Here is a 25,800-nt window from a genome sequence, read left to right on the forward strand (position 1 = left end):
TGGACAGTTTACAAACTGTTCACTGACATTCAGCACAGCATCACCAAAAAACCTACCGCTTCCTCTTTTCTGGTGTACCTCATGCTATTAGAGAGCGTAAATTGGGATTACTCAGTTGCAAACACTACACCCAGGGCAGGGACCTGACTTCCTTTTCATTCCTAGAACTGAGAGAGGACCTTCACTTTAGAAATGCTATGAAAAACAGTATTACTATGGTATCAAGTTAGATATGAAGCCTATCCCTGATGCTAACTTACTCTGATAACTTTTCCCATGATCAGTTATTAGTACCAGGCTGTATGGAAGTTTAATATATTGAAGAACAAGGATACATTTAAGTGTACATCAAAAAATAAATAATATCCTTTAAAGTATGACATGGTCAGAAAAGTGACTATGTAAAAATGGCACCTTATCATTCCACTCCTGTGTATTCTAACTCTTAGCTGCTTACTTTAAAAGCAAAAAAAAAAAAAAAAAAAAAAATTCCTATTTTTTATTCTTGATGACACAGGACAGCTATGGGAGAGTAGAACAGGTTATAATCTGGCTCATATATGATCTCAATTATTAACTAAATTCTAAATGCAGAGCACAATCGTGTTTTAAGTTGAAGATGTGCAATTTCTCGGAAGACAATGGGGTTTTACAGAGATAAAGAGGGCAGAATTTGGCCTGGAAAATCTTTTACTGGTAATGATACAGAAACTAATAAGAACATATCTTGCCTTTCAGAGCTTAGGTGGAGTCTGCAGGCTAGGCACCTAAAGAAAACATCCTTTTACTTGTAAAACCGAACAATGTTCAGATGGAAGTCATTAAAGGACAATAATGGTGACACTCAGTGGTTCCATTTTTACAGTCACTTTTCTGAACAGAACTGTTGGTAAGTTATAAACACATGCAAAAGCCAAATACTCAAATGAGAGTTTAATTTTGCTAATGGGGTAAAAGTAGCTATAGATTTGGAGGTTACACACAACATTTGTTTAGACCAATGGTTTTCAAACTTTTGTATTGGTGACCCCTTTCACACAGCAAGCCTCTGAGGCTTGGTCTACACTAAACCCCCAAATCGAACTAAGGTACACAACTTCAGCTACGTGAATAACGTAGCTGAAGTTCGAAGTACCTTAGTTCGAACTTACCTCGGTCCACACGCGGCAGGCAGGCTCCCCCGTCGACTCCGCGGTACTCCTCTCGCCGAGCTGGAGTACCGCAGTCGACGGCGAGCACTTCCGGGTTCGACTTATCGCGTCCAGACAAGACGCGATAAGTCGAACCCAGAAGTTCGATTGCCAGCCGCTGAACTAGCGGCTGGGTATAGACGTACCCTGAGTGTGTTCCCCTCCCCCCCTTATAAATTAGAAACACATTTTTACATTTAACACTATTATAAATGCTGGACATGAAGTGGGGTTTGGGGATGGAGGCTGACAGCTCTCAACCCCCTACATAATAATCTCATGATCCCCCTGAGGGCTCACAACCTCCAGTTTGAGAACCCTTGGTTTAGACATTTAGTTTCATATACTCTACTGAAGAGAAGGAAGCCAAATGGTACCTGATGCTGTTGATTTGCTAGTCATTGGAGTAGGCAGGCTTTGTTCTCGTGGAGCCTGTCCCCCTTGCGAGTTCTTGTCCCACAGGTTCACATTCTTGTAGTTATAACTGCTAGGGTCTCCCCATGCTGAAGTGCCATCATCAATATCCATTTTCCGACTGATCGATTGTGGAGAAGGTTCTTCCCAGCCACTGGGTTCCTCATCCTTGGGGGCAGCTGGCTGTGGCCCACTGTTCCAGTTTGGATTTGGAGGTCGCCCATTACCTGGAGGTGGTGGACCCCAGGAGCCAGAAGCCTCCTGCTGCTGCTGGTGCTGCTTATTCCAGGAATTGGGCTGTCGACCAGTCTCATTCCATGCTGGCGTTCTTTTACAATCATCCCATCCGCCCTTTGAAGCGGTATTTGCATTTGCCCCATTACCCCAAGTCCCAATCTCATTTTGCCCACCTTCACCCCAACCTGACACTGGTTTGTTTCCTGCACCTTCCCAATTACTGTTTTTTGTTTGGTCAACTTCCTCTCCCCAACCGTTCTTTCCTGAAGACCATCCTTGATTAGGTTGCCGTCCACCCCACCCTTGATCTTTGTTGGAATTGTCATTCCAAGAGGAAGAGGTCTTTTCTTCTGGTCTTACTCCTCCCCAGCTAGAAGAATTGTTGTTCTTATAGTCATTCCATCCTCCTGTGTTTTTGGGGTCCTTCCACTCTGTGGGGGTTGAGAGCTCCCCCCATCCAGACTTGTTTTGATTGCTTTGGCTGGGTGCATCTCCCCAGCCCCCTGAGTTCTTTGTCTGTGTGGCAGAGCTCTCCCACCCCTCAGTTCCTTTATCAGATTTCCCCTCGGGCCTTGGCATCTCTTCAATATCCCAAACTGTATCTTGCTTAATTTGAGTTTGGCCCCAGCCAGTGTTTGAAAGCACACGGGGGTCCAAATCAGTCCTGCTCAGCAAAGTCTGCAAGACTGCCTGGCAATCAGGATGCGTAGGCCTGTATGACCGGCGTCCAGAATTGTGACTGTCACTACTTCCTGCTTTGTGGTTGCTTCCAGTGCTTTGACCTCCAACCTCACTTCCTGTAGAGCTGGAAGATCTTCCCCAACAGGGAGCCTGGGAATTGCCTTGGTTTTCAGGAAGGGGGTGGCCCTTTTGATTGTCCCATGCTCCAGTGCTAGAATTTGGTTGGTTTGGACCACTCCATTCTCCAATCTTCAGTTCATCAGACCCAGACGGCTGTTTCCATTCTCCCTGAGAGACCCCAGATGTCACTTTGTTCCCTTCACCCCATTTGTTTTCATTTGAGTGCTGAGGGCCAAAGTTCCAAGACCCACCACCCATAGACCTGTTGTTGTTATCCCAAGAATCATTTCTTGACCCATTAGGTTTTTGAACAGAAGCTCCTTTCCAGGAGTCCTCTCTATCCTTTCCATTGTTCCCATGGTTTCCAGAATTGCTTTGTCCAGCGGCTGTGTCAGTTCCAGAAGGCCCCCTAGATGTACCCCAAGATCCAACACTCCCAGTCTTTCTTTCTCCAGTGCTTTGTGAAGGGGTGTCAGTGCTTCTGGAGGGGTTCCCCAAGCCCATTTCAAAGGGCATTCCCTTATTCTCCATAGGGTTTGGCGAACTTAAGTTCAAGGAGTTAGTGTTTCCATTTTTTGGTCCATCAGTGTTATGTATTTGAGCCTGTTCTCTGCCAGAGACAACAAAGTTAACACCCGCGTTTTCCATCTTTGACTGCTGTTCCCTAGAGGTCTGACCTACTGTGCTAATCTGTGCATTGGCGTTACCATTATCAGACTCTAAAATCCCTTTCCTAGAATTGCCCTCTTGAACCAGTGCTGGCCAGGCAGATGGGTTGCTTTTTGGGTTAAAGTTGCTGAAGCCAGAACCAGGGCCTATTCTGTCCTGCCCACTCAAATTCCTCCAATTTCCTAGTCCATTGTTACTCTCTGCAGCAGGGTTGGAAGATTGAACAGATTTAGCTTTGGGGTCAGATTTCCAGGCCCCAAGATTACATTCGTTCCCAGCACTTCCAGACTGACACTGGCTTCCTTTTCCTTTGTTACTAGTGGTGCTTCCTGGCACAGTGCTCTTCTCTGAGCCAGGGTTCGAGGCACTGTTGTTATCGGTGGTGTTTTCGGAAGAAGACTCAGCGTCTTTGCTGGCAATACAAGGCCACTCTTCCATGTCAGACCCGTCTACAATCACCTTGTCCCAGACGTGAGTTGGGTTGGCGTTGGTGCCGTTGTTGGAGGCGGCTCCAGAACCCCAAGTGGAATTTGCATAATTTGAAGCAGCAGCACCTCCAATTGTTGAATCTAAAAAGATGAAGGTCATTACTACTGGTTACTAATTAGAAGTCGTTTAAAAATTGCATTTCCAGACAACACCAGTCATTGTTTTCATTTATAAACTTTGTTTTTCAAAGACTTACAAACTCAGCCAATTATAGCAGAATATTACACTGGAAAATGGTATATGAGCTATTCTTATTAAAACATTCAATGTTCCAGAAAAAAAAAAATCCTCACACAATTCAATTTTGTAGTCACTTAAACCCTCACTGAGGACTGGTTTCTTTTGCCAACAGCCCTGTTGTTCAACTTCAAGCAGTAATTTTTTTAATAATACAAAGGCCACTGCTGATGCAAATTCAGATTTATTTATTTTTAAGGCTAGCTCTAAAATTATGGTGTACTGGACAAAATTCAGCACTGACAAAATAATATTGCAAATACGAGTGCATGTTGTAAAGTAATGCAACTTATTCTGGCTTAAAGGCAACAGAGGGTCCTGTGGCACCTTTAAGACTAACAGAAGTATTGGGAGCATAAGCTTTCGTGGGTAAGAACCTCACTTCTTCAAGATGCAAGTAGCAACTTCTTCTTGCATCTGAAGAAGTGAGGTTCTTACCCACGAAAGCTTATGCTCCCAATACTTCTGTTAGTCTTAAAGGTGCCACAGGACCCTCTGTTGCTTTTTACAGATTCAGACTAACACGGCTACCCCTCTGATACTTATACTGGCTTGGCATTCAGTGGCTTTGCCAACCAAGTAAAACTTACACACAGAAGGGAAGAAAGGGAAGTGTTTCAGAAAAAGCACCTAACAGAAGGATATAATATTTAACAAGTCCTCCCTCCATTCCCTCACTTTATCAAACAGTTTAAGTTCATTTTCTTGCTACATACTCCTTTCTTCCCCTCAGTGTGCATATTACACTAATTTTGCAAAGACACTGAATGCCAAACCAGTGCAAAGATATACTACATTGACACACACACTTGCATTGAATATAGCCCAGAGACATCCATGGAATTTGCACGGGTTTACATCAGCTATAAATCCAATCTACTATAATATTAGACAGTCAATTCTGCCTTCATGATTATCACATGTACACAGATGTGTTACTGCTAGTACCATAGTAGTCTGGCAGCACTCCTCTGCCATCCTCCTTGCACTGCCTTACTGATATTATCAGACTAATCTTTAAGGAGAACAAGTATGGTCCCCAATTTAATGCTATGTTCTCTCTGTTTGGAGGTGCCTGCCATTTTTCTGTCCAATTCTAACTGCAGAGCCTTCAAGATGCCCTGCTAAAAATGTTGCCAAGATGACTGTATTCTCCATCTCCCTATGTTCATTTCTTCTCTAGTGAGCCCTGGTACCACTGTGGTATTTGGTAATCTTACTTCTCCAGTAGAGCTAATATGGCGGGGAAAGAAGTTCACAACAATATTTGTGTCAGTATCTTGGGCAACAGGTCTGCACATACACTGCTACCACACCATCAGCACTGGCTAGTGTCATGTGAAGTTAAGTCACACCCATCTAAAAACATGATACTTCTAATACTAATACACAAACACACACACACAGGATCTTTGTTTTAACTGTATATTCAAAAGTGACAAAATTAGAACATTCGGTTACTAATGTTTTTATTAAAAACAAACAGAACTGTTAGTACAAGTTCCATGCTTTTTCAGTTCACTAGCTGAACTGATGGTCTCTCTCTCTGTCTCTCAGCTGACCTCCAGAACCTCAGTGAAGAAGAGTTGCTCATCTGTAAATGAAACTCTTTGACTGTCAGTACAAGAACCACACTCCACACCAAGCATGGAACCCTCTGGTTAACTTGGACCATTGGGGGCCAGAGTAGACTTCATCTTCAGCTGTGAAATGTTCGAGGCAAGAGTATAAGGAAATGTGGCTCCAGTGCACCTTCGTTTTCTTTCTATTTTCTTAGACCCCCAACCACAGACTCTGTCATAGGAAGAGTGTGGAACTTCACTGACAATCTTATACAAGAATTCCAGTTGCAGATGACCAACTGTTCTTTCCTCTTCAGGTAATACCAGCAGAGATCCTCATGCTTGGAAGACTGATCAGTGAGAACTCTCAGGGGGAGGAGGGGAGCATTTGAGGAGTAGACTATTTAAAGCTTGCAGGGCTGCTCTCCCAAACTGCACCTTAGACCTTGAGACCAACTCAAGAGAATAATGCTGCATGCAAAGGTATGGTTTCTGCTCCCAGGAACAGCTCTACAACAGGAATAATTTGCCTTGGATCTACCTGAATGTATTCTAACATCATCCAGGACTGGAGTGCCTGCTAATCCACAGAATGTGTTTTGCTGCATTTTGACAAATGTTGAAAGGAAACTGCCTCTCCCCATACATGCCAATCCCTACAAATAGTCTTGGGGATTTACAGAAGGGTTTTGTCCTACTAAGACTATAGCTGAAGGCCTGCTTCTAAGCTGACCTTCCCTGGTAACAAATATTATGTGAAGAAGATAAGCAAGTTTCTCATCTGAGATGAAAATCAATTACTATTTTATAGATGAATTTGAAATGAAGATGTAAAGCTGTACCGCTTTTATCATTACATAATAGCGCATAAAGAGCATCAGTAATTGGAGCTCAAAAACTCTCCTGGCTGATGATGTTGCTTCAAGATACAGTCTTCAAGGAGTGACAACAGAATACTATCCCAGAGGCTTAAATCAAGAAACCATCAGCTTGGGTAGTACTACACTGTATTCCCAAAAAGGTGGGACAGCATTAAAACATCCCTTCAAAAGCATCTTGTTTGTAAAAACACAGGAGGTCCCTTGTACTGGAACTGAGATGCACACTCTAAAGCTCTGCCTATACTACTAATTTTATTGACCAAAAACTTCCACTGTTGCTGCCATTGTTTTAGCTACCCTGGTGTGACAACATTGGCGCCTCAGTATATGGACTGCTTACTGACTCCAGCAGCTGTTTTCTGCACTGTATTAACTCAATTTGCTCAGTGCAAATCTAGTCAACTGATTAGATTGTGGTATTAAAAACAGCTGCCAGAGCTAGAGAATAGTCTACACTAGGGTTCTCATCTTTGCTAACACCACAGCAGATGACTTGGTGTTAATAATGGTGGTTATTTTTTCTAAACAAAATACACAGTAGTCCTGATTTCTTGAGACATTGAGGGCTAAAATGTCTAACAGGTATTGCTACAGGTGTATTTCTTTATGCTGCCCATTTATAGTCTCTGCCATGCAGCAGCATAGGATTTGCTGTTGAAGGTTTCTGACTTTTCAGTAATATCTCCAGCAATTTCTGTAAGAAGACTTGATCTAGGATAACAGATGTATGATCCACCTTACTAGTTGCAGGGACACTGGTGAAATATTTAATGTTTCCTTTCTGAATCTTCACTTATCACCAACATAAGGCAAAAAGGTGGCTTCACTTCTACATCTAGGAGCTCCATGTGACAAAAATCTCTGGCCCAGTTCAGGGTTATCAGCAAAAAATTCAAGCTTTGTCCTGTGTGATTTTCTTACTTATTATGGGGATCACTGGTACAGTACAAATGTTTGCTTGCAGGACAATGTTGTTAAATAAGAAGGTATCTGTCAACAAAAGACCATTGCCCTCCTCTGGTGGAAAAATGCAGATTTTGAGTGGTGGAAACCGATCTATTCGCAGAAGAGGACTTAACAATGAACTCTTTTAACGCCCATTCTTGTTGAAGGTTGCTTTTTCTGCTTATTTCATCCACAAATGTATTATCCTTGACCGGAAGATGGATTGCCACACACGTGATGAGTTGGTGGATGCACCCATTTCCAAAGATGGACCACTTCTCAGCACTGAAGATTTCACCAAACCCTTCCTTGGCAATTTGCTGAGCATAACATAGGTGTTCATCTTCACCACCATCACATTACCTTCCTTTCAATATAGGGGAGAAATTTTGAATGAAGGCTGAATTACTCTCAGCAATCAGTGCACGTGTGTGTAACTTGGTCTCAAAAAGTTTCAGATTGTCAATTGGTTCAGATTTCGGTCTCTCCCTGCCTTGGAAATATCCCTCAGTAAGGCCTTTGGTGATCTGAAAGGGATACCTTTTGCAAATACTGTGCGAGTTAGTCCACCATACAAAAAGAGACAGACATCCTGAGGGATAATTAACAGTGTTAAAATTGCAAATGGACTTATAAGGATAGATGAAACCATCATCCCCAAGTAGCTTCAGGAAAACAAATACTGGGTTTTGAGGCTGAGATTATACTGATTGTACAAAATCCAAAGACAACCCACAGTACTTCAAATAGTTCTTCTCATAGTAATAGCTGTATAGCCAATGAATAGGAATCTATGCCTGAAGCATCACAGGCAGCTTCTAGAGAATGCTTTGCTACTATAAGCCCCCTCTGTGACTACTTCTTTCATCTCCTTCTTCAGATCCTCAGGAAGATGTTCCAACAATGGAACAAGCATATACCACATTATAAAGTCATACTAGCCCAAAAAGCTTTGTAGTTTGCCAGTCTGATCTGTAAGGTCACTTCTCATTGAGTTTATCCATCTTCCTGGCACCTTTAAGCTTATGGTATTTTCTTAGCCCTATTTTTTCTTTTTACATAAACCATCAAAAATAACGAGATGGGGTATTGGAAAAAAAGAATCAAATCCTTGAACAGGGACCTGGTATAACTAGTCTGTCTGCAAAGACAGTAGTGGGATAGAAACTTGTATTATCCTCCTCATCTTCAGAGAACCCATAAGGGCCCCTTCTTTGAAAAGCATGACCACCACTCAGCCAGGTTAGGTTGGTTCTGGATACCAAATAATTGTGACCCATTTCTTGAACAATGGAGACCTCAGGCTATAATGCTTCCACAATCCTGGTGAACAGATCTGGATGGATTTAAGAGTGGTACACTTTGGAGAAGAGATGATGCTGTCTTTTCTTCTTCCCTTGACCTCCCAATATTAAGGAAGGTGCCCTTATTGCTTCAGTTGAAGCTGTTATTTGCTTCTTGGACTCACCCAAGAAGGGAGATCTCTCAAATGGAGTTTGATTTTTCCCAAGAACATGACCTTAAAAAAGGAAATACTTAAGTCAGCTTGACTCTTCATATGGCCTGGAAGCTTATAAAAAAGCTTCTTCCATCATCAACTGTAGTCAAGACACTTGGTCCTGAGACCAAAAAAAATGAAGTCAGAGACAGTAGGGGCATATATCCCTCACTTCAGCATTTAATATACTGGGTACAGCAATCTGTCACAGTCCTCTTGTCCCAAAAGAAGGGCAAGTCTAAAAACCAACCTTTTATTCTGGAATCTAATATCACAACAGAAAAACAAATAAAGATATCACCATTAGGAAAACCAGTTCCTACAAATGACTTAAATCCTGCAAATCAAATTTATTTTACAGAAAACAACTAAAAAGCTTCCTAACACACAATTTGTAAGAAACTAAGTCCCACCTTGGGAGGAACAATCAAAACGAATGGTCACCAGACAGTCAGGGACCAGAAGGAGTTCTAACTTACTACTTCACCGAGACTAGAAATGGACCACACCTGCTATGGTTCACTTCAGCTAATATCTATAGAACTGATATATTTGGTCTTTAGTTTTATGCTGACTAGAACTAAAGCACTGTTGTTGTAACTATCCTTAGCTGAGCCAGAAAAGACAGAGGCAAAAAACTGCCCGCAGCAGGAAGAGAGGTGGATTGCACCAAAGATCCTAACGAGCCTACTGGAGACTGCTGCACCAACAGCTAGCTAAGGAACAACTGTTATTCCAAGTTGGTGATCCACAACACCGTATTCCCCTTACCCCACAGTGCTCTTACATGTGTTTAGCACGTAATATCACAATACCTAACGACAAAAACCTGGATGAAGGAGGATTTCTTTATGCATTACAAACTACACAAAATAGAAAGACTACAATTCCTAGGATAAATACCTTATATTTCAGCTCATAAGTGTGTGTGGGGGTGGTGGGGTGGAGGGGAGATTTCTATTTGATCCTAGCTTACACAGTACCACCCAATTAGAGAGGTGCATTATTGTGTGTTGAAAAGAGGGGAGACATACCCTTCCATTCAAGGATCTGGTACTGGCCGGTGTCAAAAGCAGGGAGAGACTATTGGACTAGATGGACCATTGCTCTGTTCCAGTGTGGCAATTCTGATGACAATGTTTTGGGTGTTTTTTGGTTTGTTTGTTTTTTAAAACAATCAGTACTCTAAAAATGTTAAAAATCAGCAGTGCCGAGGAGCATAAAAGTAAAGTAAAATAACTTCTAAAAGTTAGAAGTTTTAATACGTATCATAACACATTTGTGAACGATTTTACCTGATCTTTCTTCAGCTAAGCCTTCCTTACCTGTTGCAGTCCCACTGTCGCTCTGCAGCAGTGCTCCTGTCACTGGTTGTGCGTTGTTTGGGTTTGCTCCAGGTGCTGAAGAGGGAGGAAGCCCTGCCCCACCCCCAAGTAGCATACAGGATGGCGGAGGGGGCTGCCCACGTTTCAGTAACACTTTGTGGTCCTGCTGGCAACGGAATCGCGGCGGCACCTCCCGAGGCATGTAGCGGGCGGCGCTAGGCGGTTGTCCGTTCGGCACTGCCACCCTTTTGGCATTGTTGCCACCATTGACTGGTGGCGATGGAGAGCTGCCAATTGGGCTGGCGGCCACTGGCTGGCTTGAACTTGGTTTCGTCACTTCGGGCACTGGAACACAAGAGGAAGGAAAATTATAACTTTATAAGATACAAAACTTAACAAATGGATATAAGAACACACTGAAACTGAACTTCTCTCAGAATACTGTGCAAATTCAACCCCATCAAGGAACTAGTCAAGTTAAGCAGAAGCCGCATATTTGTTTGTCATCACCAGTGATTTAGACATCATGGGTGAAATCTCAGATTGAAGTTTTAAATGTAAACAGTCAATGATTAATACAAATTTTGTAATTTTTTCCTATTTCTTAATCTTTGGTTCACTTAGGGGCACTGTTGTGTGCTGCCATATGGAAAATCTGAATTTATTTCCCAAGCTTTTACCTTGCTCGGTAAGGCTATGTTGTCACTACAAAATTTGTTTCGTTTTGTACAGCGAGGAGACAGCTCATCCCCGTTAGCTATCTTGCTATAAAATCCTAGTGGAGACCAGAATGTGTAATTTTTACTGCACTGTAGGCAGGTGAGGTCAATCCCTGGTGGGGGCCATAGCACTGACCTAGTTACACCAAAGTAAAGACTACCTGGTACTTTATCTCCATGAGGGTTTTACAGCGAGAGAGCGAACCCACATTTGTTTTAACACTGAGATAGCTAAACAAACAAAAACATCATTTTGGGCAGTGACAATATAGCCTAAGCCAGGTAGTATGCACAGCTGCTAGAGGAAGGAAATGCCTTCTTTCATTTTGGAACAACCCTCTCTGCCTGACCCAGGAATGCTGTTTACAAACTCTATAATGAGATCTAGCCAAAATGAGCTTGTATTTAAGGGCCTCTCTGAGGACCTTTGAGTAGATGTGAAGCAATAAGAGGGGGAAAATGAGGGAATCCTAGGGGAGTTTGTGTCTTAACAAAATTATCTTCATCTACTTGGGAGATTCCAGAAACAGTACATCTACACTCCTCTATTCTCCACGTTTCTAGAAATGAAGCAAAGTAAACTCACACATTAAACAGTTCGGAAACAAGGGAAGAATTTGTTACATCCTAACCAGGTTGCTAGAAGTCAAAACATTTCACAAAGACATGCTCAGATTCCAAAACTAAGGACACATTTTAGAGCTTTAACTACTCCAGTCTCTCTTGTGGACTGAAGTAACAGCAGCTTTAGAAGGGGCTATTCTCCCAAACATCACATTACTGATGTTATTCACCTTTTAAATATAAGCAGAGACATTTTTTAGGAAAGCAGTAGAATATCACAAGAATAGGAATTCCTCTAGAACAACAGAATGTGTTATATCCCATTTTTATCTTTGTAAACAGCTGGTGATGGGTTTTCTAACTTTCCTATGTTCCTAAGTTTCATTGTCCAAAAATTATTAGGATTTTTTTTTAATTTAAGCCAAATTACTATTTGTCCTTTGCTGCCTCTTTTTAGTCGCTGTTTTCTCCACTACTTTCACAATGCTGGGATGCAAATTAGGTTCAAATATATTTTAAATCCGGTGAGCAAGTTATGATGCTTATTTACCATCTTTCTGTCTCCATTTGACATTCAAGTCTCGAAGCTTTAACATCTCTTAAGTCAACTCAGGCAGAGTAGAATGTTTTCCACTCATTTTGGTGTTCCCTCATTAAGAACTACTCTCTCTCTCTCACTCCCATTTTATGCATCTAGTCCGTCAGTTGGTGGCTGCACGTCTGAAAAGCTGCACTTTTTTAGGGATTTCAACGTTAGCCTAATTCATGACAGATCATCACAGCTAAGATATTATTTTATTCAAAAAGGCCTTCTTTTCTTCTTCAAACATTTTGAAGGCTGACTGAAAATGTTCCTATATATTCTCTTTTTGACCATTGCAGCAGTTGTTTCTGCTTACTACTCATGCAGAAATGCCTCATCACGTGACATGAGTCTCTCACTCCCTTAACCAAGAATTTTAGTCAAGGACAAAGGCCTGTTCTGAGCCTACATAAATCTATGCTCTATAGATTTAAACAAATTAAATCTCTTACCTTTGGTTTTTTGATCTGTGACCTGCAAATTAAAAACAAGGAAGTTAATAAAAGCAAGAAAAAACAGCTGCTCTACAATGCAGCCTTCATTTATTACTACAAGACCAGCTCTCTCAGTTTAAAAATCAGCTGAAAATCAAAAGCTGAAGTACCCTGCTCAAAAATATGTAAAGATAAAGTTTTCAAGAGGACCAAGGGCTATTTATCATCACTTCTGTGACATATTTGGTCCAAATAAACATAAATAAGAGGAAGAAGTTACTTCATTTATGATAATTTGTAAGATACGTTTCCACTGTAGCATTTTAAAGCACAAATATGTAGTCACTCAAAATATGGCTTTTTAATATCATTAGAGGAAACCCTTACCTTAAACTCTAAAACATAATGAAAAGAAACCTAAAGAATGTCACAGACAGCCCCATAAGTGAGCACTGTTACAATGACATCTCATGCTGCCTACAGGGACAACTTTAGTGAAGAGCACCAACCCATCTCTTTGCCGTCTTTCCCATCACCTTCCTCCCCTGCCATTTTCTTTTCCCAGGAGAAGACAACTTCAATCTTATTATCACAATCACAAATGGGAATCTAAAATACCTCCAGCACCATCAGGTTTCAAAATCCAGTGAATGCAACAGGCTCTCTATAATGGACCTACTGAATTGAACCATCATACCAGTCAACCCCTTCCCACCCCCCATTTTTGCTTTTGCTGTACTTTTACATTCTTTTAGCAGTATAGATTTCCAGCTATAGTAGAACCAAATATGCCACTGGTATGTTCTCTGGAATTCTTTGTATTGTGGCATGTTTTGAACTTGTTGGTCATGAGCTCCTCTACACAATAAGGGAAAATCCCAAGATCATCATGTGTCAGGCTTTGTGTTACCTCTTCTTAAAAGAAATTGCTGAACCAGTCCCTAATTCTGGATGGTACAGTCACAATATAGAATAATAGAAGTACTACAAGTAAAAGGCAATTTATTGTCTACACCAACCTAGCCAGATTTTGCAAAGTAAAGAATAATAAAAAGAAACACAAACCACTCAATTGCTGCTGGCATCATTCCACGTTGGAAAGATGCTCTTTGGGGTACGTGAAACAGAACATACCCCAAAATATAAAATGCCATCCCTCCCCCCAGGCTCCATAAACTTCACTCACAATTATATAAGTCCGAAGTCTTACTACATGACAGGCAGCAAAAATCTACTGCTTTTCATAACAAACCAGATTTTCTTTTTACTGTTTCGTTTTTTAGGGATTTCAACGTTAGCCTAATTCATGAGAGATGACAGTAAAATATTACACACACGTGTGCAAGTTTCGGTTTCAAAAACAGAGCTAAAATTCCCCATTTCTCCATGCCCCAAACTCCCTTCCCGCACCCCTTTTTAAAATGGGGAAATAATTATGACATTTTTACACAAGGAAAGCCAAAAGAAAAACACAACTCATGAATGCCATATTGTAGTGCTGCTAGGTTTACTATATTTAACTTGGGAGACAGTTAAGTCTCCCTGTAAGAAACTTACCGTATATACTCGTTCATAAGCCGAATTTTTTTTTTAGTAAAAAAGGGAAGTATGAGAGAAGGGGGTCAGCTTATGAACGGGTATAGAGAGGGAGAGTGGGACACAGCCCCTTCCCCCAACAGAGGGAGCAAGGAGAGGCAGCACAGCCAGAAGGGACGAGGCGGGGCCAGAGTCTCTCCGCTTCTGGCCATGCAGCTCTCCCCCCCAGCCTCTGAAGCTGCTGTAGCTCCAGGGCTGGCAGACTGCAGCAGTGTCACTCGGCCCCACCCCCCAGAGCAGGCTGAGGCTGCGCTGCCCAGCCCGCTGGAACATGCTGCGGCCGTGCCACCCCGTCTGGCCTGCCGGAGCAGGCTGTGGCCACACTGTCCAGCCTGCCGAAACAGCTCCAGCCAGGTCAGATACATCCTCCCCTGGCCCTCCCCAGATAAGGTGGGAAGGGATGGGATGGGGAGAGTGTGGGGGTCCCAGGCTAGGGGTGGGATCATGTGGGAGGTGGTCACAGGGGTTACTCCTCTGACTCCCGGTTTCTCCCGCCCCCAAAATTTCCCCACCAGTTGCTGTCCTGGCCTGTCAGGGTAAGCAGCTGGCACACCAGGACACTGTGTTTACTTAGGTTTACCTCCGTGCCTGTGGACACTCGAGGTAAACAAACCATCTCGGCCCACCAGCAGCTTATCCTGATGACCCGTGAGCCAAAGTTTGCCGACCCCTGAATTATAGGGTTGGCTTATGAACAGGTTATAAAAATTTTCCATTTTCACTTATTCATCTTGGGGGGGGGGCGGGGTCGGCTTATAATCAAGTATATACGGTAATCTAGCAAAGAGACAGTTATTCATAGAATCATAGAAATGTAGGGCTGGAACAGACCTCGAAAGGGTCATCAGCTCCTGACTGCTGTGCTGAGGCAGGACCAAGTATACCTAGACCACCCTTGTCCAACCTGTTTTTAAAAGCCTCCAATGATTTCCACACTCTCCCTTGGAAGCCTATTCCAGAACTTGGTCGGAAGATTTTTCCCTTAGCAGCATCTGTCAGGTCAGCCTGGGCACCCTCTGGAGTTGCGCTTTCATGGTGCCTAATATATAGCCTGCCGACCCACCACCCCTTCAGTTCCTTCTTGCTGGCTACTCCGACAGAGGGGTAGAAGGGTGAGTATTGGAATGGACATGAACAACACATCTCAAAGAACAAGAGTTACAAGAAGATGGGTAACTGTTTTTTCTTCTTCGAGTGCTTGTTCATGTCGATTCCAATCGGGTGAGTCCCAAGCAAAATTAGGAGGTGGGGTCGGAGCTGTCCACTGACTGGAGTACTGCTCTACCAAAGGCCGCATCATCTCTGGCCTGCCGAGTAATTGCATAGTGTGCAATGAAAGTGTGTATTGATGACCACGTCGCCGCCCTGCAGATTTCCTGGGTGGGGACTTGAGCCAGGAAAGCTGTTGATGAAGCTTGCGCCCTTGTAGAGTGTGCCATTATCGGGGACGCTGGGATTCCTGCTAGATTGTAGTACTCGGTAATGCATGCCACAATCCATGATGAAATGCGCTGTGTCGAAACAGGCTGGCCCTTCATCCTGTCCGCTACTGCGACAAAAGAGCTGTACCGACTTCCTGAACAGTTTCGTCCTCTCAATGTAAAAGGCCAGCACTCTGCTCCCTGCTACTCGCATGAGGCTTGGAGAGGAAAATGTCCTTGTTGATGTGGAACTGCAATACCACCTTCAGGAGGAAGGCCGGATGGGGCCGGAGCTGAACCTTGTCCTTAAAAATACAATGTAGGGTGGTTTAGACGTCAGAGCCCTAAGCTCAGACTCCCTCCAGGCTAAAGTTACTGCCACCAGGAACGCAACCTTGTAGAAAAGGTAGAGCAGGGAGCATGTTGTTAGAGGTGCCCCATGAGCCTAAAGAGGATATTAGGAAAAACATTTTCACTAGGAGGGTGGTGAAGCACTGGAATGGGTTACCTAGGGAGGTGGTGGAATCTCCTTCCTTAGAGGTTTTTAAGGTCAGGCTTGACAAAGCCCTGGCTGGGATGATTTAGCTGGGAATTGCTCCTGCTTTGAGCAGGGGATTGGACTAGATGACCTCCTGAGTTCCTTTCCAACCCTGATATTCTATGCTTCTATGAATGCCACCTGAGCTTCCACTTGACCCTTGGATCGGCCTTTGACCAGCCAGTCATTGAGGTATGGGAACACCTGTACCTGATGTCTCCGCAGAAAGGCGGCGACGACTGCCATGCACTTGGTGAAGACTTGAGGTGCTGCTGACAGGCTGAAAGGGAGGACAGTAAATTGGTAATGGGAACCATTGACCAAAAACCTGATGAATTTTCTGTGGGTGTGCATGACTGCTATGTGAAAATACGTGTCCTTCAAGTCGAGGGCAGCATACCAGTCTGCTAGATCTAGTGAAGGGATAATGGAGGTCAGGGAGACCATGCAGAACCTGAGTTTCTTTACAAACTTGTTGAGGTCATGCAGGTCCAGGATAGGCATGAGGCCGCCTTTGGCCTTCGGTATTAGGAAATAGAGGGAATAGAAACCCTCGCCCCTGTGCTCCAGTGGAACCTCCTCCACTGCCCCCAGTGCTAGGAGGAAGTGCACCTCCTAAATGAGAAGTTGCTCATGAGAAGGGTCCCTGAAGAGGGACGGGGAAGGGGGGTAGAAGGGCAGGAGGGCACAGAATTGGATGGAGTATCCCTTCTCTACCGTGCGAAGCACCCAGCAGTCCGAAGTTATACAGAACCCATGCACGGTAGAAAGGGGATAGCCGGGAGGAAAAGGTAAGGTGGGGTAGATCCAGTCTTTGGTCTGGTGCGCCGTCCTCAACCGCACCATCAAAAGGCTGGTTTAGGGCCAGAGGGCGGTTTGGACTGGCCTTGATTAGCGGAGGGATGTTGCCTTCTCCTACTTCTCCGGTTCCTCCTCCTGGAATTGTCCTGGAGGTTCTGCTGCTGGAACCTTTGAGGAGGTTGTGGCCAGAAGTGTCTTCGCTATGTGGCAGGGATATGCAAGCCTAAGGATCTGAGGGTGGCTCGGGAATCTTTTAGGCTGTGGAGCCGTTGTCCATCTTCTCCGAAAACAGAGTCTCACCCTCAAATGGGAGGTCCTGAATTGTTTGTTGAACTTTGTAGGGTAATCCTGGGACTTGCAACCAGGCCCCCTGCCGCATAGCCATCCCTGCCGCCATGACTCTTATGGCAGCATCTAAAGCTGCCTGTAATGAAGCGTGGGAGACTAATTTCCCTTCTTACACCAAGGCGGTGAACTCTGACCGAGAGTCCAAAGGGACGAGCTTCGTGAACTTCGCCACTGAAGCACAGATGTTATAAGAGTACCTGCTCACAATGGCCTGCTAGTTAGCAATACGGAGTTGCAAACCACCAGTGGAGTAGATTTTTCTACCCACGAGGTCCAAGTGTTTAGCATCCCTATTCTTTGGGGAAGGACCTTGGAAACCTTGTTTCTCCCGCTGGTTAGCCGTGTCAATGACCAGCAAATCCGGAGATGGATGGGAGTAGAGATGCTCAAAGCCTATGGAGGGGACGAAATACTGCCGCTCATTACATTTGGCAGCGGGTGGCAGGGATGCTGACGTCTGCCATAAGGTCTTGGTGGTGTCCACCACCGTCTTTATGAGGGGTAATGCGTGAAGGCCCCAAGGGTGCTAGGATGTCCACCATGGGATCCGTGTCCTCTATGACCTTCTCAGCCTTGATGTCCAGACCTTGGGCAGCCCTGCGTAGCAACTGCTGTAAAACTCTGTTATCCTCTAATGCAGGAGCTATGGTCATCCCTGCCAATGCTTCATCTGGCGATAGACCGGGAAAAAGCATGTGCTGGTTGTGGAAGCTCCCTACCACCTGCCCTGGATGGATCACGTGACTCCTGGGGCAGCATTGGAGGAGGTGGTGCCGATGACGGTGCTGGGACCATAGGCGTCGGCGCCAACGTCAGCATCGCTGTCTCTGGAGGGAGCTGCATTGGCAGGCTCACAGGAGCTGCCGGGGTCAGGGAGCCCGGTGCCGACATCAGCACCAGAGCCGTAGGTGCCTGCATCAAGGTCGACAATGATGCAGGCATGGGAGACGGGTGTGTCGACGTAGTGAAGGCCGGTGCTGAAGCTGGAGCTGAGCACAGTGCCCGAGTCAACGACGGTGCCAGAGGCAAAGGCGTTGGGACTGTAGGCGCCGGGGAGGATGCACAGCGGACGGCGGCACGAAAGTGGCAGAGGCCACTGAAGACGTCACTGAGCGTGGGCCCTGGGTTCCTCCCTGGCCCTAGTGAAAGCTCAGGGAGTCCAGAAGGGCCACTGAGGCAGGTTCTGCCACTGTGGAGGCCACGCCTGCTGCTCCCTTCTGTCTCAGCCAGACCTCGCTCTATGGCTTCTGCTCCTACTCAAGCAATAGGAGTCAGGCTCCGACTCCAAGGTCTCAGACACTGAAGACCACGGAGGAGCCGATCCTCGGTGCCTCGAACGTCGAGAGCTCAGGGAGCGGGAAGGCTCTCTGCTGAAGCATGTAGGCACCGATGGACAAGGCGAAGGGGAGCGCCTCAACATCATAGCCGGCTTTCCCTTAGAATGCACCAGAGGACGGGGCTCCGCCGGCACTGAGGGTTCCTCACTGGCAGGCGAGAACGGTGCCATCAGGTGGAGGAGATCTCTAGTAGCCTGGTATGCTTCCGGTGTGGATGGGAGCTGAAGCTGCTGTGTAGGCGCCGGTGATCGAAGTGGGGCTGGACTCGACAGCCTCACCTGGACCGGAGTCGACACGGCCCCGGAAGGAGACACCAAGGAGTGGCCCCCTTGGGGTCGCACTTCTTAAGGCTTAGCCTGAGGAAAACGGTCGTCCGGCTTTTTCTTCTTTTGAGGCACCGGTGAATAGGAGTGGTGCCTATTATCAGATGGGCCCCACAAAGCCGCGGCGGTGCCGAGCATCCCTGGAGGAATCCTTCCTAGGCGCTGAAGTCGCCAACAGCGTCGGGGCGCTCCACGTTGAGGACGTCGCCATAGGGGTCTGGTCTCTCGAGCCCGGGTCAGAGTGGGGGCATAAGCCTGCCTCCATGAGGATCACCTTCAGCCACTGTTCCCTTTCTTTAAGTGTTCTCGGGCGGAACTCGCAGCAGATCTTACAACAATCTTTCAGATGGGTCTCCCCCAGGCACCGAAGACACGACGAGTGTGGGTCACTCTTTGGCATGCGCTTGGCGCAAGCCAAGCAGCTCTTAAAGCCCGGGGACCAGGACATGCCACGGCGCTGAGGCTGGAGTGGCGGGGGGGGGGGGGACCCCCAACTACTAACTATTAACTGGAGTACTACTAACAACTAATTAACTATATACACGGAATACAGAAGAAAACTTGCTGAGCAAGAGCCAATGAAAGTTCCAGCCACTGTGACTGGTGGTAAGAAGGAACTGAAGGGGTGGCGGGTCAGCAGAGCTATATATTAGGCGCCAATAAGGCGCGACTCCAGGGGGCACCCAGGCTGACCTGATGGATGCTAAGAGAAAAATCTTCCAGCCATTGTGCATATGCGTGCGCACACATCTGATTGGAATGGACACAAACAAGCACATGAAGAAGAAATTCTTTGACACAGAACACCAATTTTTAACAACTTCACATCTATAAGCACTCTGTTAAAATGTAACAGTAGATGTCCTAAAACCTATTTACCACCTTGTGTTCTTGAACACAATGCAAAAAGCCTCTCATCCCTCTTCAGCTGATCAAGACTTTCTTCCCCTTATCCCCAGATAGTTTCCCCTAAAAACATTACTACAAGACGAGCCTCTAGAAGATAAACAGATGTCATCTTCCCCAGGATTTTGGGTGGATACCACAATGGCAAACTACTGGAGAAAGTCATGTTGTATATTCTTTGACAGGCAGTGGACAACGATCTAAAAGTGGCCAGCATTTGACTTCTACATTCAGAACTCTGAACACTCAACAAGATCCAACAGTGATGTTTCAAGATGATCAATAATCTTTTGAATGAGCTAGCTGCCTCTTCTTGCTGCTTCCTTCTCCTGTACTTGAGTTATTACAAGTTTACAACAGCAGTCTGATTTTCTGTAACAAGCTTTCCAAATTGCTCTTGTATCACTGAAATACCAGTGTGCTAGCCTCATAGGTCACCAGTGTCTTCTTAGAGGGTGCTAGTGAAGCAGCTCTTGGCTCTGCACATCATTAGTTGGGAAAAAAAAGAACAAAAAACAATGATTACTCACCTTCTCCGTAACTTATTTATCAAGATGTGTTGTTCATGTTCATTCTAATCAGGTGTGTGCGCACTGTATGCACAGTTGTTGGAAAGTTTTCCCTTAGCAGCTCCCGTCGGGTTGGCTGTGGAGCCCCCTGGAGTGGCGCCTTCTGGTGACCTCACCAACCAGGTGGCTCCTCAGTTCTTCTTACCGGTTACTCCAACAGAGGGGTAGGAGGGTGGGTATTGGAATGGACATGAACAACACATCTCAAAGCAGAGTTATGAGAAGGTGAGTAACCGTTTTTTCTTCTTCGAGTGCTTGTCCATGTCAATTCCAATCAGGTGACTCCCAACCTCCACCCCGGAGGTGGGGTAGGAGTTAAGGAAATGCTGATTGGAGCACCTCTCTGCCGAATGCTGCATCATCTCTGGCGTGCTGGGTAATAGCATAATGAGAGGTCAACGTATGCACCGAGGACCACATTGCTGCCCTGCAAACTTCTTGTATCGGGACGTGGGCCAGGAACGCCGCTGACGAGGCCCGTGCCCTCCTGGAATGTGCCGTAAGTGCCAGGGCTGGGACCTTGGCCAGCTCGTAGCACTGCGGATGCAGGACATGATCCAGGAAGATATTCTTTGAGATGAGACCGGGAGTCCTTTCATCCGGTCTGCTACCTCTACAAACAGCTGGTTCGATTTCCTGAACGGCTTAGTGTGCACCATGTAAAATGCTAGCGCTCGTCGAACATCCAATGAGTGTAGCCTCTGCTCTCGACTACTGGCATGAGGCTTAGTATAGAGGACAGGTAGAAAAATGTCTTGGCTAGTATGAAAGAGTGCCACTACCTTGGGAAGAAAGGCTGGGTGAAGCCTGAGTTGCACCTTATTCTTGTGGAAGCCCGTGTAGGGTGGATCAGAGGTAAGGGCCTTTAGCTCTGACACCCTCCTAGCTGATGTGATGGCCACCAGGAAGGCTACCTTCTATGATAGATAGAGAAGGAAGCAAGTCACTATTGGCTCAAAAGGGGGTCCCAATAATTTTGAGAGGACAAGACTGAGATCCCACGCTGAGACAGGCTCTCTGGTCTGAGGATGTAGGCATTCCAAACGCTTGAGGAAATGGCCTACCATGGTGTTAGCAAATACGGATCGGGGGCAAACAGGTCAACCTGGGGAAACCCCCACCCTTCGAAGATGACATCTGAATGGATAGACCACTCGTGATTGCGGAATGATCTGCTGAGGTGATCCGCTAGTTTGTTTTGAACTCCTGGGAGATAGGATGCCTCCAGATGAATGGAATGAGCTATGCAGAATTCCCACAGCCAGAGTGCTTCTCGACATAGGAGGAAGGAACGGGCTCCACGCTGCTTGTTGATGTAACACATGGCAGTGCTGTTGTCCGTCGTCACTGTCACGCATCGACCTCGTAGCCGGGCCTGAAAGGTTTAGCATGCTAACCATACTTCCCTGAGCTCCTTGATATTGATATGAAGGGGAGCTCCTCCCATGACCATAGGCCCTGTGTTTGGAGGTCTCCCAAATGCATGCCCCATCCCAGAGGTGACAGGTCTGTTACAAGGGACAAGGAGGGTTGGGGCCTGTTGAATGGAACTTCCTTGCAGACTGCCTGAGGGTCAAGTCACCATTGGAGGGACTTGAGTACTTGCCCTGGCACCGTGACCATTATGTCCAGGCTGTTGCGTTCCAGGCAATAAGCCGAAGCGAGCCACAACTGGAGTGGCCTGAGCCTCAGTCTGCCATGGCGGACCATGGAAGTGCAGGCTGCCATGGGCCCAGGAGACTCAGGCATCCCCTTGCTGTGGTGGTCGGGAATCACATGAGGCCTTGAATAATGTCCATCATGACCTGGAATCGGTTCTCCAGCAAAAACGCTCTTGCCCATACCGAATCCAGTAGCGCCCCAATGAACTCTATTCTTTGGGTCGGCGACAAGGTTGACTTGTTCACATTGAGGAGGAGACCCAGTCTGTTTAAAGTAGATCTGACTAATCGGACTTGAGACTCCACCTGCTCCCTGGTGAGGCCCCTGAGCAGCCAATGATTGAGGTATGGGTATACCTGCACTTGCCTCCTTTGGAGGAAGGCTGCTATGACAGACATGCAGTTGGTGAACACTTGGGGTGCTTTTGACAGGCCAAAGGGGAGGACCGTGAACTGATAATGTTTTTGGTCAACCACAAGCCAGAGAAATCGGAAATAATGGGAATAGAATCCCTTGCTCCTTAGCTCCTGAGGGACCTCCTCCACTGCCCCTGCTGCAAGAAGCACCTGCACCTCCTGGATAAGGAGTTGCTCTCGAGAAGAGTCCCTGAAGAGGGATGGGGAAGGGGAAGAACAGAATTGGAGAGAATATCTCACTTCTACCGTGCAAAGAACCCAGCGGTCCGATGTTATTTGGGACCAAGAAATGGGATAGATGATTCATAAAACATGGGGAAGGATCTGGTGTCATGGCAGGTGTGCCATCTTTGGGTGTCCCTTCAAAAGGCCTTTTTAGAGCCCGATGAAGTTTCAGTTAGGCGTTGGCCCTGCCCAGAAGGGGAACTGGAAGGTTTGCGCCTGCCGTTCCTGCCCAGTCACCTATAAAAATCCTGCCTCAGCCAAGGAGGATATGGACAGTGTTGCTGCAGTTGGGGCTTGAAATGTTGTTGTTGGGTTGCCGGGGTGTGCATATCCAACAACTTCATAGTCACCCGGGAGTCTTTGAGACTGTGCAGCTTCTAGACTGGGGTGGGCAAACTTTTTGGCCTGAGGGCCTCATCGGGTTTCGTAAATTGTATGGAGGGCCGGTTAGGGGAGGGGGTTGTGGCCCGGCCCCCACCTCCTATCTGCCTCCCCCAGACTCCTGTCCCATCCAACCCCCACTGTTCCCTGATGGCCCCCAGCCCCATCCACACATCCCCGCTCCCTGTCCCCTGACGGCCCCTGGCCCCCCGCCACCCCATCCAACCCCTCCTCTCATTCCTGATGGTCCTCCCAGGACCCCTACCCCATCCAACCACCCCTTCTCCCTGTCCCCTGACTTCCCCCCTGCCGCCCCATCCAACCCCCCCTCCTTCCTGACTGCCCTCCAGGACCCCTGCCCCCATTCAACCCTGTTTCCCCCCCCCCCGACCACCATCCACACCCCCGCCTCCTGACCACCACCCCGAACTCCCCTGCCCTCTATCCACACCCCTCCCCCCCGCTCCCAGCCGCCTTACCGCACTGCCTGGAGCACCGGTGGCTGGCGGCGCTACAGCCGTGCTGCCCGGCTGGAGCTGGGCCACGCTGTCACTGCCACCACCACGCAGCACAGAGCACCGAGTCAGGCCCGGCTCTGCAACTGCGCTGCCCTAGGAGCTCGCCGCCCATAGCATTGTGCCGGCGGCAGAGCAAGCGAGCTGAGGCTGCGGGTGAGGGGGAACAGTGGGGGAGGGGCCGGGAGCGAGCGAGCTGAGGCAGGACAGTCCCGCGGGCCGGATGTGGCCTGCGGGCTGTAGTTTGCCCACCCTTGTTCTAGATGGTGCCGGTCGCGGCAGCAGCTGGGGCTTATCTCTGATCACCAGGGGCTGAGCAGCCATCATCAATATTAAGTCTCTGGCGGCTTCAAAAGTGGAGGGTAACTCCGGGGTGGAGGGTAACTCCAACTCCTCCACCTGGCACTGCCCATCCCAGGAGTCGCTGTGCCGTGGGAAGTGAAGTCGATGTCGCAGACTCTTGCTGCCTGGACGCCGAGGGCTCCTTCATGGGACACCCCAGTACCACGCCTGCAGGTCCCGCTGTTTTCTGCACTGGGGAGCACCCCGTTGGCTTTTCTATGCCGCTTGTATGGCATCGGTGAATGTGAGCAGTGCCGGGTTGCCTCTGCATCCTGCGGTGTCGGGGCCGAGGGTCTCTTAGACTAGAGTCCTTCCTCAGCACTATGTTACGTACCAAGGCCGGGGCACTCCATACGGACGCGCTCAGGGCAGGGTCCTGGCTGTCCACAGCAGACGGGGGACGAAGGGCGGATTCCATGAGCAACTGCTTCAATCGGAAATCTCGCTCCTTTTTAGTTATGGGGCGAAAAGCCCTGCAGATCCTGCAGCTTTATGTCTGGTGCGCCTCCCTCAGACACAAGTCCTGGGGGTTGCTCGTTAGCACAGGCTTACTGCAGGTTCTGCAGAGTTTAAAGCCTTGGGCTCTCGCGGCATGCCCTAGAACCCAAAGGGGGGTTGGGATTGGGGAAACCTGTTCCCAAACCTCACTATATACAATATATACAACTAATAACTAAGATTAACTACAGCTAAACTAGGCTAAGCTAATTATATGAAGAACGCTACGGGAAGCACTTGCTAAGTAAGTGACCACAGTTCCAATGACAGTCACTGGTGGTAAGAAGAAACTGAGGAGGGGCCGAGTTGGCAGGGTCATATATTGAGCACCATGAAGGAGCCACTCCAGGGGGATCCACAGCTGACCCGACGGGAGCTGCTAAGGGAAAACCTTCTGACAACTGTGCGCACACACCTGACTGGAACTGACATGAACAAACACTCAAAGAAGAATGTCAGTTATTTTATTTTTTATGACAGGTTTCAGAGTAGCAGCCGTGTTAGTCTGTATCCGCAAAAAGAAGAACAGGAGTACTTGTGGCACCTTAGAGACTAACAAATTTATTAGAGCATAAGCTTTCGTGGACTACAGCCCACTTCTTCGGATGCATATAGAATGGAACATATATTGAGGAGATATATATACACACACATACAGAGAGCATAAACAGGTGGGAGTTGTCTTACCAACTCTGAGAGGCCAATTAATTAAGAGAAAAAAAAACTTTTGAAGTGATAATCAAGATAGCCCAGTACAGACAGTTTGATAAGAAGCTCACACTTCTTATTTTTTTTATAAGACTTATAAAAAACTTATAAAACTTATACGTTTTTTTTTCTCTTAATTAATTGGCCTCTCAGAGTTGGTAAGACAACTCCCACCTGTTTATGCTCTCTGTATGTGTGTGTATATATATCTCCTCAATATATGTTCCATTCTATATGCATCCGAAGAAGTGGGCTGTAGTCCACGAAAGCTTATGCTCTTATAAATTTGTTAGTCTCTAAGGTGCCACAAGTACTCCTGTTCTTTTATTTTTTATATTCCACTATTAAGTAGGGATAGGGAAGTGAAATGTGGTCAGATGGACTAAAGAAACCCCAATCAGCAAATTCAGAAACTCTCTTGTAACAGGTTTGGGATAAATCAAATCAGATCTTCTAGTAAATTTACTCAAACAAGCTATACTGATAATAATACTTTTATATCAATGTAACTGCACTATAAATGCATCCACACTGGAGGCTACACTGTTAACTATATCAGTTCCTAAACGAAGGTAGTTAAATTGAAAGAACAATTGCATTTAGACAAGCTTTTAGGCCAAAGTGAAACTGGCATGGGAGAATTTCAGTGTATCCCTTTCAGTAAGA

General features: G+C 46.5%; 1 protein-coding gene across 32 annotated transcripts in view; it reads right to left on the reverse strand.

Moving 5' to 3' along the window:
- TNRC6B (trinucleotide repeat containing adaptor 6B) overlaps positions 1 to 25,800 on the reverse strand; it is a 208,958-nt gene that overhangs the window by 52,403 nt on the left and 130,755 nt on the right. For 17 of the 32 annotated variants that reach the window (XM_065563504.1, XM_065563396.1, XM_065563393.1 and 14 more), the window contains 3 exons: positions 12,567 to 12,588; positions 10,219 to 10,593; positions 1,568 to 3,880 (listed from right to left, as the gene is read on the reverse strand). In XM_065563504.1, the coding sequence (XP_065419576.1) occupies positions 1,568 to 3,880; positions 10,219 to 10,593; positions 12,567 to 12,588 (2,710 nt within the window). The remainder of the gene's footprint in view (positions 1 to 1,567; positions 3,881 to 10,218; positions 10,594 to 12,566; positions 12,589 to 25,800) is intronic. The other 15 variants (XM_065563455.1, XM_065563401.1, XM_065563446.1 and 12 more) reach the window with 1 other exon arrangement.

Source organism: Chrysemys picta, chromosome 1 (assembly GCF_011386835.1).
Source record: "Chrysemys picta bellii isolate R12L10 chromosome 1, ASM1138683v2, whole genome shotgun sequence".
Classification (NCBI taxonomy): Eukaryota; Metazoa; Chordata; order Testudines; family Emydidae; genus Chrysemys; species Chrysemys picta.